Genomic DNA, 14,374 nt, shown 5'->3' on the forward strand with positions numbered 1-14,374 from the left:
TTACTTAGTTGACCATTAGTTGTCCAGTCTACAGCGATGAATACGTTTACTGGCACTACGCGTCTACTGGTCATCAAAGCCCCAACAAACTGACATGTCAGAAAGAGACAATAAAATATTCATACGGTGCAAAAAGCCCAAGCAGGTAATGGGGCTCGTGACTGAGTACAACTCTAAATGCTAAATTCTAACAGAGGACAACGTGGTCCAAGGTCAGTCTGTTCAAGGCTCGTCCCTGCTGGGTGTTTGGGGAAAAAGGAGCAGACAGCTAAAGTGGAAATATAGTGCTATATAGTACACACACACACATTCATACACTGCTTACTCCCTCTGCGCATCTGCATCCTCCTCCTCCTCCTCCTCCTCCTCACCACTCACAGCAGCAGAGGAAGGAGCACGACGACCCCTCGGGCCCACGGAACTTGCCAGAGCTGGGCGTGTCCGCGCACTCTGCAATGAACGTGTGCAGATCGCTGACTCGCACCTGCTCCTGCGTTTGGGCCTGTGGGAGGACAACGTACAGCTGAACGTTTCCTACGTACTAATCTCAGCACTGATTCACAGCAGTGTTAAGAAACAAAATAAAAAGGGTTAAGAAACGAGAGCGTAACCCAGTGAAACCAAACCGTACCATGATGGTGTCGTAGGCTCCGGTAATGAGCGCGATGAAGAGGGACAGCACCATGTAGATGAAGAGGGAGATGAAGGTGTAAAGGTAGACCTGGCTGAAGATCCACACCAGCGTGCCGCTCCTCTCCATCTCGTGGAACGTCAAGAACATGTCGTCCCCGTTGATCAGAGAAAACAGGCACTCCGACACCGTGGACAGGGAGCGGAACTGTGCACGGACAACACAAACGCAGTGTTTACATTTTTTTTCAAGAAAGACGTTTAGAGGAAACGTTCCGACATTTTTTTGAGAAGATGGGTATCACTTCCATAAAATGGAGTGGTATCGATCTTCTCCTCTCACACTTTGGCAAACAGCAAAAAAGGTGTATTTCCCAAAATGTTAAACTATTTCCTGAAAAGATTTACGTCGTCATTAAGAGGACTGATACTACTCAGACTGTAAAAAGTTGTATATCTATGTATATATATATATATATATATATATATATATATGTAACCCCTGATGATGTCATTGGGGTTATCTTGGGCTTGAAACTTGAAGTTTTAACATGTAGATTGACCCTTAATAGGCGCTAAAAGTCAGGATATCTTGGCCAAGCGGTCTCTCGTGAGTCACCTGACTTCATGGAAGTGCAATACTAAATCACTGGAGCACCCCTTTAATTTCTTAGAAATGCCTTAAACCACCAATTTTGACATCAATCTTCATGAAATTCAACTTTATTTCTGCAGGGCTGTGGATGTTTGGCTGCTTCTTTTCAATTAAAATCTTGTATTTGTTAATTTTGTGCCAGTGTGAAGTTTGATCTATTTGCTGCTTTTTGTGAGTTTTTTTGAAAATGCTCTCTTTCCGCCAGACTACATTACACTGAGCAAAAACAATCTGTCCACCGAATGTTGTCATGATTCATATTTAATGAATGTCAATTTTCTTCTCATTAATTATACACAGCTGCAAAGATGATACACGCTGGAGGGCCTTTTATGATAATTAGGCTGTTGAGACTGACTGTCCAGATGACTCATGCCTGCTCATTCTTGGTTAGAGACTCTGCAGCGCGTGTGTGTGTGTGTGTGTGTGTGTGTGTGTGTGTGTGTGTGTGTGTGTGTGTGTGTGTGTGTGTGTGCGGTACCTTGGTGTGATAGGGCCCCAGCACAACCCAGCCACAGAAGCAGTACCCCATGTAAATGGCAGCTGCACAACAGCAGAAGCGGATCACGTTCGGAAACGCAGCTCTCAGAGTCACGATCAAGATCTGTGAGACGCAGAGAGAGGGAATGAATGAGTGAGTGAGTGAAATACGTTTGACCTCAAGGGAAATGTGTGTGTGTGTGTGTCTCTTTCACCTACATTGTATTTCTGAAAGAAGCTGAGGTAGCGGATGACTCCCACCCACACCAGCAGAGTGGAGGTGCCCAGCAGGATCCCGCACATGTCATATGACGACAAACTCTGCATCACAACAGCGACGTCATTTATTACCGGAAACTCAGCAAAAACAAGAGAAAATCTTTTGTCTGTGACAATATATCACATTACCTTGGACTCGATCCCAATTTTGATGAAGCTGCCGATGATGGTGAACATGTCGCTGACGATGAGCAGAATGTACCAGCCGTTGATGAACTCCATTCTCTCTCCCCAGCTCACGCTGCGGCCGAGGCTGCGTTTGAAAAACTGCACGTACTCCTGGTGAGGGAGACGGAAGGTGACGACAAAGATGAGAGGCTTTAAATCGATAAAAGGGATTAAAAAACGGAAGACATTTTTACTATAAACAATGATTCAAAGGTTACCAAGATATCCTTCCCGCTATTTAACGGCACGTTGTTACCATGAAGTCAGTGTAGACTAGGCGGCGTAAAATGACAAAAAATCATTTGGCGAGACCGGGCTGAATTGACTGCAGCATCGTCAGGGATCAACATCAAGAAACGTAGCAATGCGCTAGTAAAGAGAGGAAAGAAGACTGTGCTACGAAGAAAACGTGGATGTAAACAACGTTAGTTTCCAAATGCTAATTTAATGTCTCTGCAAATCTTTTATGAAGGAGGACATTTTTTTTTTAAAGATGACTCCACGGAGCATCTTTAATTTTTGTGTGCGTAAAGGAACAAAATATATTGTGCACAGTCTAACTAGATTTATAAAAGTGTATGTAAATGGTATTTAGAAGATCTGAATGTTACGGTCATGGTTCGTTTATCAAAAACACAACAAAGCAAAACCTATTTTTATGGTTTTATGGAGTACGGAGGATGAGTTGAGGAGCCTTATAGCCCGAGGAGATTCATCTAAATTCTAACAGGCTGTTGTCGGGGTGGGTATCGCCTTATTCTCTATCCGTCCCTGCGCAGGCACCTCACCTCACCGATACCTCTGATGCTCCGTAGATGGGCACCGATGACCAAAGTAAAAAAAACATTTCTTTACACCATAAACACACAAACGCTTGGTCCGCTTTCTCACGTGTTGCAGGACGATGCCTCTGAGGATGGAGCGCCCGCATAGCAGCAGGGACAGCAGGCAGACGAACGCCACCAGCACGTCGAGGAACTCCCGGGCGTAGCTCTCCGCTAACAGAGGAGGAGGCGAATGAGAGGGATCAAGATGAGGTTACAAAATTACAGATAAAACAGTTGAATATGAAGAGAGACGAGTGTTGGCTCACCGTGTCCAGACACGTTGGGGTCTTTGCACTCCTTCATGGAGGCCTGGTTCTGCAGACTGATCTTAACTTTGCCACTGTGCGCCTTGTTATCCATGACGATCTGACAGCAGACAAGAAACCAGAGTAAATATGCAGCCTGTGGGCACGGCAGTGTTGCCACAGCTCCATCGGTTTATCTCAACTTGCATCTCTAAATGTTTCCTCATTTTAATGCACATTGCTATCCGTGCGGTGCCGTGATGCTGGGCGCCTATTTAAAACAGGAATAATAGAAGAGGCAGCGCACCGTGACGGCAAAGGTGTAGCAGTCAGGGATTTCATTCTGTATGATCGTCTGAATGTTGATGGCCTTCAGCTGGAAGTCAATCGTGACGTTGATCAGCCTGGACACAAATATGTGACAGCGAGGCAAAGAGAATTATATTTGAATACTTAACACCATAAAAGGACAAAAATAAAAATGTAATTCATTTCTAATGTTAAAAGAAACTAAAAACATAGGATCATCTGACTTGTAAAACTTGAGAGTGAAATTCCTGTAGTCACTGTTTCCTGGAGCGAAACTGTCAGTGAGTGGATTCAGTCCAACGCATTCTGGAACAAAAAAACATATAAAATAACATTAGAGGAACTACAACAATACCACATGGGGAACCATCTTTTTTTCCACATCACGTGAAGCACGAACCACACTTCCTCATAACATTTCAAACGCAGCATCGTCCCCCCTTGGAGATTTTTTTACTTGTCTTGCTTTATTTTTCGCCACAAGATTTGAACACGCGTTGCCAAAAGCCATCTCTGCCAAATCAGCAGCTGTACGCAAATAACTCCTTTCCCAAGGCAGGGACACGGCCTGTTGATTCTGAAGTATGTGGAAAAAAAGCTTTGGTGTTGCGGGGAAGGGGGGGGGGGGGGGGGGGGGGGGGCGATAGGAACTATTTTCAAGCCTAAAGTAGGGCACAGTTGGAGGGCAACCTCTTGACATATGTGGAGCAGCAGCACAATGACTCACTGACACAGTCATTTCTTTGAGGGCCAAGAAAATGCTGGAACTGAGTAAATAACAAGGCTGCCGGTTACCCCAGAGACAAACTTAACGAACACCGAGGAGAGACAATCTGAGAGATGAAGAAGGTCATCGCCTACCGGTGTCGACACGGGGATCAATGTCAAAGGTGTCGTTGGCGGGGTCGATGGTGCCCCTCCTGTAGTACCTCTGGCAGAGGGAGAGCGCACTCCCTTTCACGCCGACGCCCAACACGTAGGCATACTGCCCCAGTGAGATCTGCGGTAGAGCCATGTACTGAGGGGGAAAAGAGAAGCAATGAAATAACCATGAACATGAGGCGTATTAACAAAAAAAAAGAGCACATCATAATGCTGCTCTTCTCGGGTATCATATCGGAACCAAATGTTAAAGAGTCCGTCCACCCAAATAAAAAATATTTTTTCTTCCTCATCTGGTATTGGTTTTCATTTGTTATCCTCCAGATTTTGGGATGTTTCGGCATCCACCCCAATACAGTGGTAGTATGTAGGAATTTGTGGCATCTAGTGGAGAGGTTAAAGATTGCAAACAACTGAATACCCCTCCACTCACCCCTCCCTTTAGAGAACTATGGAGACCTTTAGGGAACGTAAAATCATGGAAGGCCCTCTCTAGACCCAGTGTTTGTTTGGTTTGTCCGTTCTGGGCTGCTGTAGCGTACACCATGGCGCTCCAACATGGTGGACTTCCGTGAAGTAAGTCTGCATTCATAAACTGTTCAGCGTGAAGTATGTGGTGTAAATGAAACGTGTTGCTGTTGAAAATGAACTCCAGAAACTATCTGCATGCAGAGAAAATGTGTTTTTTTGTTGTTATTTTTTTGTATTTTGGGTGAATCCGCCCTTTAAAAAGGCAGTACACGGACTACCCATTATAGTTCTTGTTACCTGCTCTACGGCAAAGTGGATGCGGTTGTACAGCTCCTCCTGTGTGTGGACGGCCTGCGGAGCTCCGTCCCGATAACCCTTCAGGAAAAGGTGCTTGAACGTGGCCGTGTTCTCATCTTTGAATGCCACCACCATCTGGTTGCTCAGCCCGAACAGCACCAACTAAGACGCAGAGGCGGGGACGAAACAAGTCACTTTCGGCAGTTGTGACCTAACTGATCACATTAACTCATCATGTTCTGATGTAATCAAATCACAGCACAAAGATGTATCCACCTGCACAGTCACGATGATGATCTTGAGCAGCTGCAGGCCCAGTTTGAAAGGCTTGCGTCCTTTGGCGTGATACTTGTCGCAAGGGCTCATGAAGAAGTACTTGAGCTTCCTCCTCAGGGCCTCCTCCTCTTCCTCCTGCTTGTGAGGGGCCTCGGAGCCCTCCAGGGCAGTGGGACGAGGGCTCCCATAGTTGGCCGTGGAGGAGAGGAGCCTGTCCTTCTCTGGAGGAAACGCAGATCGTGATCGGCGTTAACGAAATATTAAAGGGGCACTCGAGTGATCTGGTGTAGCATTTTCATAAAGTGTTTGTGTGTGTGTGTGTGTGTGTGTGTGTGTGTGTGTGGGGGGGGGGGGGGGTGTCACAAGAGACCAGATTGAAGCAGAAGAGGCTGACAAATCGTGATTTTGGTCCCCGTTATTTTCCTGTAATTAGCAACAGTTATTTGAATAAACCATGAGCTGATCATCAGAAGATCTATCTGCAACTATTTTGATGATCGATTCATTTTCCAAGCAAAAATGTCAAACATTTGGTGTTTTTTTTGTTTTTTTACATTTTAGTAATGTAATTAGGAAGTTGTGTTGCATTTTGCGCTGATGTTAGATTGACTAAAAACAATAAATCGTGCAAGTAGCCTGTCTCCTGCATGCCCACTTCTTTCATATTTTTAGGTTTCAAAATGATGACATCATCGGGGTTATTTTTTTTCCAAACTGCCTCTCCAGTCAGTATACAATGTACCGTCTTAACAGTCTGGCAAGTATTTTTCCTCGCGACAAACCGGTGGACTCACTTGTGTCTGTAAAACCACTCATTGTGTGAATGGCACGACCTTGCGCGTGTCGCTTTACAGGACCTGCTCGGTACAAAGCGGTGCAGCAGGAGGATCTATTTAACGGTTCTATGAAACATGTCCTCTGCAAGACCCGATATCTGTCACATCTTGGCGCAATTGACGCCACGGGAATAAAAGGGACACGTGAGCATGTTTGCAGCACTAAAAGGAAAAAGAAACACGGACAAACTGGCGCCACGACGCCAGAGGAAGAGAAAGGTGTTGAGACAGACCTGTGGCCCCGTCGTGGATGCAGGTGTAGCTCGGAGATGCCATGGTGGTGTCGACGATCACACGGGGGAGATGGAGGAGGACATTATCGGCACGGACATCGATTAGCGAGAGAATTCATATACATAACATTTAAGCTTGTCGGAGTTCATCACGCCTAAAAAAAAAGGATGCTCGCCGTCGCAGTGTTTTGGATGACACATAAGGTAAACAGTCCGCAGCTTCCTGGTGACCACGTGACTCCGCCACGTGACTGACGTCTGCACTGAAGCCTCTTGGAAAAAAATATGACGTGCTCTCTTCATTCGTCCTGTCAAACTTTCCAGGCAGATACCACGTTAACATACGTTATATATATATATGTGTGTGTGCGGTAATGACTACAGACTCGCGCGCCGCTCCGCGTTAATCTGTTATAACAGTTTTATTGACGGTGAACAGACAAATACACAATAAGCAGAAGGAAGCATTACGAGCAGGGCCGTAGACAGGCTTGGAGACGAACTGAGGTCATGAGACCCCCCCCCCACCAACACAACCCCCACCTGAAACTAGTTCGACATTTTTGATATAATTCATTTCTATTAAGATAAAGAGACATAGAGGAAATGGGAGGAGACAGAGCGGCATGTAATGCAGCAACAAAAGCAAAACTCCCCAGCTGCAGTTAAACTTGACACATTCTGGTAACTTGGTAATGTGTTTTAGCCTCTTGGTCAGCAGGGTGCCCCGGTCCTAACATATCCCTTCAATGGTGAAGATATGACCTCAGGTTCGTCAATGCTAGCTACGGCCCCGCTTATGAATCTATTTTACAGAGATGAAACACGCAGCTGTTAAACTGGAATGACAAAAAAAAAAATCTTGAGTCTGGACCTCCGTCTGTTAAATAAAATATTTTGTATTTTGTGTTGTGACACTAACCTTTACAAACATTATATAAACCAGGGACTCTATAATTATTTGTCCTCCATTCAGTTGGTTCACTTTCATCCTTTGAGGTAAAGCCTGCACATCAAAATGACTTTCATTATCAAATAACCTGTTGAGTATTTCTTCAATAAAGGGTCGATAAAAAGTGTAAAGGAGCCATCACAAACTCCCACAGCCCAAATTTAAGTTATTTTATGATGTGGTCACAGATATTATCTAATATGTTTTATGAACCATCTGTGTTGTAAAAATGTGACGTGAAGCTGACAAATAAAAGTGATCTTGAGTAAACAATGTTGTGTCACTTCATGAGGTACAACAGGAGCGAGATGATCCACAAAAAAAAACAAAAAACATCTAGCCGTGGCTCAGCATGGTGCAGTCATCCATCCGTAAAGTCCCTCCCGTCTCATAAAGTCACCATAAGGAAATTCAGTCAGGAACAAACACCAGCCTGAACCTGGATGATATAACTTCATCCTGTTTTGATCAACATAACCCAACCCCCCCCCCCCCTCTCTCTCCAGTCTTCCTTATCTGCCATCCAGAGACTTGTCTCTGGCTATGACGGACTCGTTGAACTTGATCATCAGCGTGGTGCCCTTGTGCCAGTGGGCGGTCACCTTGGCGGGGAAGCCGCTGTGCGTGAGGATGGCCTCCACGACGCCGGCCGTGAAGGCGGCGCAGTTCAAGCTGCTGTTCTCCTTGGGCACGGAGATGTACGCGTTGATGAGCGGCTCCTTTTCTATGATGTAGTAGGTCTTGTCGTCGTCGTTGGCCTGCTCCAGCTTGTCGGCCTCCTTCCCAAACAAAGACTTCCAGACATTAACCTAAAAACAAACAAACAAAAAAACAGTTAGTTTCAAAGTTACTCGACTTTAAAACCATCGGTGGTGTTCTCTGTTTGCTTGCCTTGATGAAGAGCAGCATGTTCAGCACTTTGGTCTCCCTCTTGCCATTCTTCTCCCTCAGCACCAGCACGTCCAGCAGGCTGGCTCCGACGCTCTGGCCCATGTCGGCGAGGCGCGTCTGCAGCTCCGACACCGAGTACACGCGGCTCTGACAGTACTGGACCATCTCGGAGAACAGGAGGGCGAACGCGCTCACGCTGACCTCGGTCTTGGGCCGGGTTAGGGGTCGCTCCAAGATGTTGGATTTGCCCCGAGTGAACCGCGTGTCCATTTTGCTGTCGGTGGGTGACGGCGGTCCACGGCCACGGGTCGGTATCTAGCAACACACATATGCAGGTCATTCAGAACTAGTTAGTGTAGCTAGCTACAGGGAAGAACTGGATACATGTGGACCTTTTTGTTGATGAGCACTATTTTACAGATTAAAACATGATCTCCAGCTAATATTTACATGTATTGGCAGAATAATCTGCACAGTATGACCAATGGTAAAGACTCCCAACTGTAATCAACACTAGCCAGATTATGACTAAAAGCAGTCAATGGTGACTTGAGCCTCCTGCTCTCAGGCATCACATTTAACACCACATCCATCACATGGGAAAAACTCCTTCATACAGATATCAGATCTGCAGTTTTGACTATAATTTTTGCTGCAATTTAGCAATATTCCATATTCTTTATTAATCAAATGTGATGATCTCTTTCAGATGAATTAATGGGCTGTAATAGCGTAAAGTCTCTAAGATGTCAAAATTGTGAAAACAAGTGTTCTGTTGATCAACTAATCAATTAACTCACTAATTTACCATAAATGGCATTACAATAACCACACATCACATTCTCCATGGTGGTTTCATCCACTCACTAGAATGAGAGGAAAGTGTGTAGCTCGTGCTTATCGAGGGTTCTCCAATCGCAACAAATACAAGCGACACATTATTGAAGCTTTCGTCAATCCACGCGGTCTGAACTACCCGCTGTGATCCACTAATGCCCCGTTTAAGCTTCGCAAACACAACAAACAGCTGATCACCAATAACGTTAGCTGTTAGCTACTTTAGCCAAACATGCTAGCTGGTACTTCCTGTTAAAACAGCTGCACGCGAGCCCCTCCAGCAGAGGACACACACACGTTTTATAAACACAAACATAGAGTAGATACCTTGTTATAAATAATACTTATTTCTTTAAAGATACACAAACCTTGTTGCAGACTAGACGAGCGACTGTACAGTAGCTTCCGTCTTTTTCTTCTTCTTTTACTTTTTGAATGGTCTCAAACTGCAACCAGGATATAAATTGCACTCCGCCACCTAGTGTACGGGAGCGCCCCTGCACAAACAAAGACTACATTTACTATATAGTGAAAATATATATAGAGAGAGTATGTGTAGGCTACAGTGTATGTAAAACTGTTAAATTAAAGTTTATATATATTTTTTGTCTCATGTGCATTTTATTTCTAACTATTCACAAGCTCCACCCATGTCTTATAATGACCTCATACACCTACATTATATTTATACTGATTTACTTGCTTAATTGATAAGGTGTCCATTGATCAGCAGAGGAAATAGTTGGCGAACTCGGTCTCTTTTATCTCTCGTCCCTGGCAAAAATGTCACGGTCAGCCTAAAATAAAACTTAAACCAGCATGTCTTATATAATCAATATAAACAACACAATAACATGTGTATGTGCATACAAACGTTCTACTTTTTTATTTTTCCTCTAGAAGCTGAATAAAGGTCCATCATGTAAACCAATTGCATTTTTATGAAGCGGAGCAATGTTGGGGAAACAAAACCAAACAAAAAAATCTGTTGTCACATACAAAACCCCCAAATGTGTCTCCTATATTGTGTTTGCTTGAAGAGCATCACTTGTGATTTCTGTCTGAATTGTACCCAACAAGCTGTTTCGCTCTGAACAAATCTTACTGAGCTGAGACGTGACACCCATCTGAGCACCATCATTTCTACGTTGTTTACAAAAGAATCACATTTACAGACCATTAATCACAGCAGGTATTGTGACTATTAAAGCAACCGGTTATTAACGTCATGCTTGACGAGTCATTGTAGTCCCTTTGTGAACATCACCGTATCTTTCTTCTTCCTCCCTCTAAAAGGTCTTTACTATTACAGATTACAGTAAGTACACATTTATATCTCTGCCTTTTGTTATTTGCATCCCAGACCTTACGCAATGTATTTTACAGTTCACCCGCAGACTACGACCACTTCCTGTTCTCGCCATCACACGCTGTAGCCTAAACACCGTGTACCTGTGTCTTTTGGTCTCAACAGTTTGTTGTGCGTCTCTTCATCGCTGCCTTTTCACGACAAACCTTTAAAAGATCAAAATAAAAGCTGAATAAAAAGCAGCATATGCAGATGTCGTTTCTGTCACTGCTGCCCGGCACACACGTGATTCGTGGTTGTGGGACTTCCTCAGTTTTGCAGCTTGAGAACATCAAACATGCTTATTGCCTCAGAGAGGACTACCGCTGATTTGTACAGCAGAGAGGAGTTTTGCCGCCTGCTGGTTTTATTCCCAGAAGGTTTTTTTTTTTTCACAAGCACCAGCCGCATTAACGGCAACCGATGTGACCGAAATGTTATTACAGAACTTGTGAATTTCTCCAAAGCGCCCGTGTCCGTCACACCGACGGCGTGCGTGGGAAGACCTTGAGTGGAAAAAAGGACATAAAAACGACTGTGACTCGCACTGCAGGTGCCAGATTCCCACATTGCTCAGTGGGCCACGCCAACGGGCGGAACGCAGGCGTATCTGCAGTAAGTCAACAGTTGCATAACCGCCCGCTTTATTGTGCACGTGAACTTCTATAAAGGACAAGAGGCAACAAGGGGAGCAGACATTTGGAGCCGCTCACGCCTCAGGATGGATAAAGGCGTCTGGAAACTCGCCCTGGCTCTTGTGGTGGCGTTGCTCAGCACGTATGCAGAAGGTAATGGATGTACACTCGAGGTTATTCATGGTTCTTTTTCCTGCTTCGTCAGAAAAATCTTCAGCTGAGATTCTGTACAATTATGTGCTTTGTCATGCGGGCGTCATGTAGGTCGTCTAGAACTAGAGACGTGGGTTGTCATCTGAATGTTTTCTGTCCTTGTCCCTTAGCTACCTCTTCCCTGCACATGGATGACTTCATCGAGGCGGTGAGGCGGGTGGAGGACGGCGACCCTGGGTCAGACCCGTTAGCTGTGTTGAGGAGGCTGCGCGGGGCCGCCGGCCTCGACGACGCCTTCATTCGGCACTTCCTTGGCAGCGCTGACTCCGGCGGCCCCGAGTTGGCCGCGAGCCTCTCCGGTTACCTCAGCAAGGCCGTGCACCACAGAGTGACGGAGGACGCCAAGGAGGAAGGCGTGGTCCTGACGCCCGACGGCACCACCGTTGCCCTCGCGCCCCTCCTCCTGGGCATCGAGGCCGGTTTCCTCGCCAAGACGGCGGGCCGCGTGCGGGGCCTGTACCAGCTCACTCTGGCCAAAGACCTGGACAGCTCTCCTGTCCTGGGACCCGACGGCTGCTGGGACAGCGTCACCTCCCCTCAAGTCTTCACCCTCCTCAGCAGCAGCCCCTCTGCGCTCACCGCCGCTCGGGTCAACGGAGGCATGGACGGCGCGGTTCTAGGGATGGAGGTCTCCGCCAAAGACGGGCGCCCTCTGGTGCTCAGCGGCCTGCTGACGGAGTACTACTGCCGCCCGCTGGAGAGCAAAGGGCTGGACGCCGCCCCGCGCCTCGTCAGCCGGCGCCGCAGGGAGAACTTCAGGGGGCTGGCCGCCCCTCCGGCGCTGGCCAGGCAGGTGGTGAAAGCGGAAGAGCTGCAGAGGAGACTGACGGGGCGCTCGAAGCTGGAGGCGAAGGAGAAGAAGCAGCTGGTGGCTTTGGTGATGGAGGGAATGAAAGAGTTCGTCCATAAGTACATCGGTGAGTGAAAGAATTCTGAAAGCAACGGTCTCTAAAAAAAAGGGGTTGTCATCCTGCATTTACGCTCGCTAACCGGCCACACCTTTTCTTCAGATTGCCCGCCCATCATACCTCGCTGCATGTGGGGCGCCGAGCCGTACAGAGGAACCCCCACCAACCTGACTCTCCCGCTCTCCTTCCTGTACATCCACCACACTCACACGCCGAGCCAGCCCTGCCTGACCTTCCAGCAGTGCGCCGCCGACATGCGCTCCATGCAGCGCTTCCACCAGGTGGACAGAGGCTGGGACGACATCGGATACAGGTACGGTCTCGTGTCAAATGTGTGCCGAACTTAAGCACCGGACTCACGAAAGGTCTAAGTTTGCCTCCCGTGTTCCTTTCAAAAAGCTTCGTCGCCGGCTCCGACGGGTACATCTACGAGGGCCGAGGCTGGCTCCGTCAAGGGGCCCACACCCTGGGACACAACTCCGTGGGCTACGGGGTTTCCTTCATCGGGGACTACGTCGCCAGGCTGCCCTCCCAGCACTCCATGGGGCTGGTGAGGGATAAGCTGGCGTCCTGCGCCGTCGGCGGCGGGAGACTGGTCGCCGACTTCGTCCTGCAGGGCCACAGGCAGGTGGTGAACACTTCCTGTCCCGGCGACGCGTTCTACGCCGAGATCAGAGGCTGGGAACACTTCGGGGTACGTACGTAGAGGGGGGCACAAGGGGCGAGCTGGTCAGCTGACCTCCAACAGCTAAAACAAAGCTGAAGAACTCCTGCTCCAAATTCCCCGTAGTGCCCTGACGCTAAGAGTCTGCGGCCTTTTTTTCCATCAGGGCGTGGCGTCCCTGGTTATGTCTGCTAATCCTCCCCTTTTGGACATGTCAGGACAGACGGGGCACGTTTAAAGAACGCTTTGGTATCTGTTGGTTCTTACGGCGTTGGCGTACAGTTCTTCTTTTCGTGTTGTCATTGATCATCTCACAATCGCTCACCTTGGAGCTTTACCTTGAGACCCTTTAAAGGGGCCTGAGTCTTTGGATTAAACTGTATATCAAGTAGTTTAAAGTAGCTCCAGTGACATGTTACATCATTGATGCATCAGTATTAACGATGTAATAATATCGTATAGTATTAATATATCAGTCACAAGGGACATTTCACTGCAGAATAAGTAAGTTTGATACTTTGAATTAATGTTGCTGATAATACTGCACTGAGATGCTTTGTTCACCTTTACTTTCGTAAAAGATCTGAATACACTGCATTCCTGTTTCATTCCCTATTTCCTTCCCTTTAGGAGGTCAAGAAAGGAAAATGATCTGATTGGCAGGAGGAGAGCCTCGAGTGAACCAACAACTCAACACAATAAATATTGGTTTTATTCTTATGTCCTGATTGTTGCCGCTTTCTTTGAACATGTGCTGCATGAAATCTGTTGTGATTATTAAATTAATATTGATTAGTAACTTCGGAGGTATTTGTATTTTACTGATTACGTTCAGCGGTAAATATTGTACTTTTTACTCCACTACATTTATTCAATAACTTTGGTTACTAGTTACTTTCCGGATTCATATTACTAAAACAAAATGTAATCAAAAACGTTATTATGATGTAATACATAAATTATATGTTCAGATACTTTATTGGTCCTGCGTGTAAATTCACGAGCTACCCAGCCCTAAATAAATTAACTAAAACCAGCCACATTAGTAATGTTTACACATTAATGCACCAATAATTAAAATCCAATTTTGTATAACAATACATTATTCTGCATAATGAGTACTTTTACTTTTAGTGGCCTGCTTTAAGTATATTTGGATGCTAATACTCTTGTATTTTGTAATGCTATACATTTACTTGTAACAAAGTATTGTCTATACCGTGGTATTAATACTTGTAATACTACTATTAGAGTCAGTACTTGATGTAAAGTGTCCTTGATGGTAGAAACACAGTTCCACCTAAGGCCAGTAGAGGGCGCCAGATGACCGCGTATCAA

General features: G+C 46.2%; 3 protein-coding genes across 3 annotated transcripts; 1 reads left to right on the forward strand and 2 right to left on the reverse strand.

The window, feature by feature from the left end:
* Window positions 1-367: 367 nt before the first annotated feature.
* mcoln1b (mucolipin TRP cation channel 1b) lies at window positions 368-6,631 on the reverse strand (the record flags this gene model as incomplete). Its single annotated transcript, XM_079177204.1, has 13 exons — window positions 368-502; window positions 632-838; window positions 1,767-1,889; window positions 1,985-2,086; window positions 2,174-2,323; window positions 3,104-3,210; window positions 3,306-3,405; window positions 3,592-3,688; window positions 3,818-3,899; window positions 4,455-4,611; window positions 5,244-5,405; window positions 5,520-5,740; window positions 6,589-6,631. The coding sequence occupies 13 exons, from the start codon at window positions 6,629-6,631 to the stop codon at window positions 368-370; spliced, it is 1,686 nt and encodes a 561-aa protein (XP_079033330.1).
* Window positions 6,632-6,996: 365 nt separating this feature from the next.
* On the reverse strand, window positions 6,997-9,685 carry trappc5 (trafficking protein particle complex subunit 5). The gene is made up of 3 exons (XM_079177206.1): window positions 9,637-9,685; window positions 8,432-8,746; window positions 6,997-8,349 (listed from the first exon to the last, which is right to left on the reverse strand). The coding sequence occupies exons 2-3, from the start codon at window positions 8,699-8,701 to the stop codon at window positions 8,053-8,055; spliced, it is 567 nt and encodes a 188-aa protein (XP_079033332.1). The 5' UTR covers window positions 8,702-8,746; window positions 9,637-9,685; the 3' UTR covers window positions 6,997-8,052.
* A 1,562-nt stretch (window positions 9,686-11,247) lies between these two features.
* Window positions 11,248-13,756, forward strand: pglyrp6 (peptidoglycan recognition protein 6). Its single transcript, XM_079177205.1, has 5 exons — window positions 11,248-11,404; window positions 11,575-12,381; window positions 12,475-12,685; window positions 12,772-13,066; window positions 13,667-13,756. Exons 1-5 carry the CDS (start codon window positions 11,338-11,340, stop codon window positions 13,685-13,687), a joined length of 1,401 nt encoding a protein of 466 aa, XP_079033331.1. The 5' UTR covers window positions 11,248-11,337; the 3' UTR covers window positions 13,688-13,756.
* Window positions 13,757-14,374: the final 618 nt, after the last annotated feature.

This window comes from Pholis gunnellus (assembly GCF_910591455.1).
Source record: "Pholis gunnellus genome assembly, chromosome: 17".
NCBI classification, from domain to species: domain Eukaryota; kingdom Metazoa; phylum Chordata; class Actinopteri; order Perciformes; family Pholidae; genus Pholis; species Pholis gunnellus.

What these genes read in the sequence shown, in the direction of transcription:
- trappc5 (XM_079177206.1), bottom strand. Translation starts at nt 8,701, where the DNA reads ATGGACACGCGGTTCACTCGGGGCAAATCCAACATCTTGGAGCGACCC. An exon ending in ACATGCTGCTCTTCATCAAG is followed by an intron (nt 8,350 to 8,431) that starts GCAAGCAAACAG and finishes GTTTGTTTTTAG; the next exon opens with GTTAATGTCTGGAAGTCTTT.
- pglyrp6 (XM_079177205.1), top strand. Translation starts at nt 11,338, where the DNA reads ATGGATAAAGGCGTCTGGAAACTCGCCCTGGCTCTTGTGGTGGCGTTG. An exon ending in GCTCAGCACGTATGCAGAAG is followed by an intron (nt 11,405 to 11,574) that starts GTAATGGATGTA and finishes CTTGTCCCTTAG; the next exon opens with CTACCTCTTCCCTGCACATG. An exon ending in TGGGACGACATCGGATACAG is followed by an intron (nt 12,686 to 12,771) that starts GTACGGTCTCGT and finishes CCTTTCAAAAAG; the next exon opens with CTTCGTCGCCGGCTCCGACG.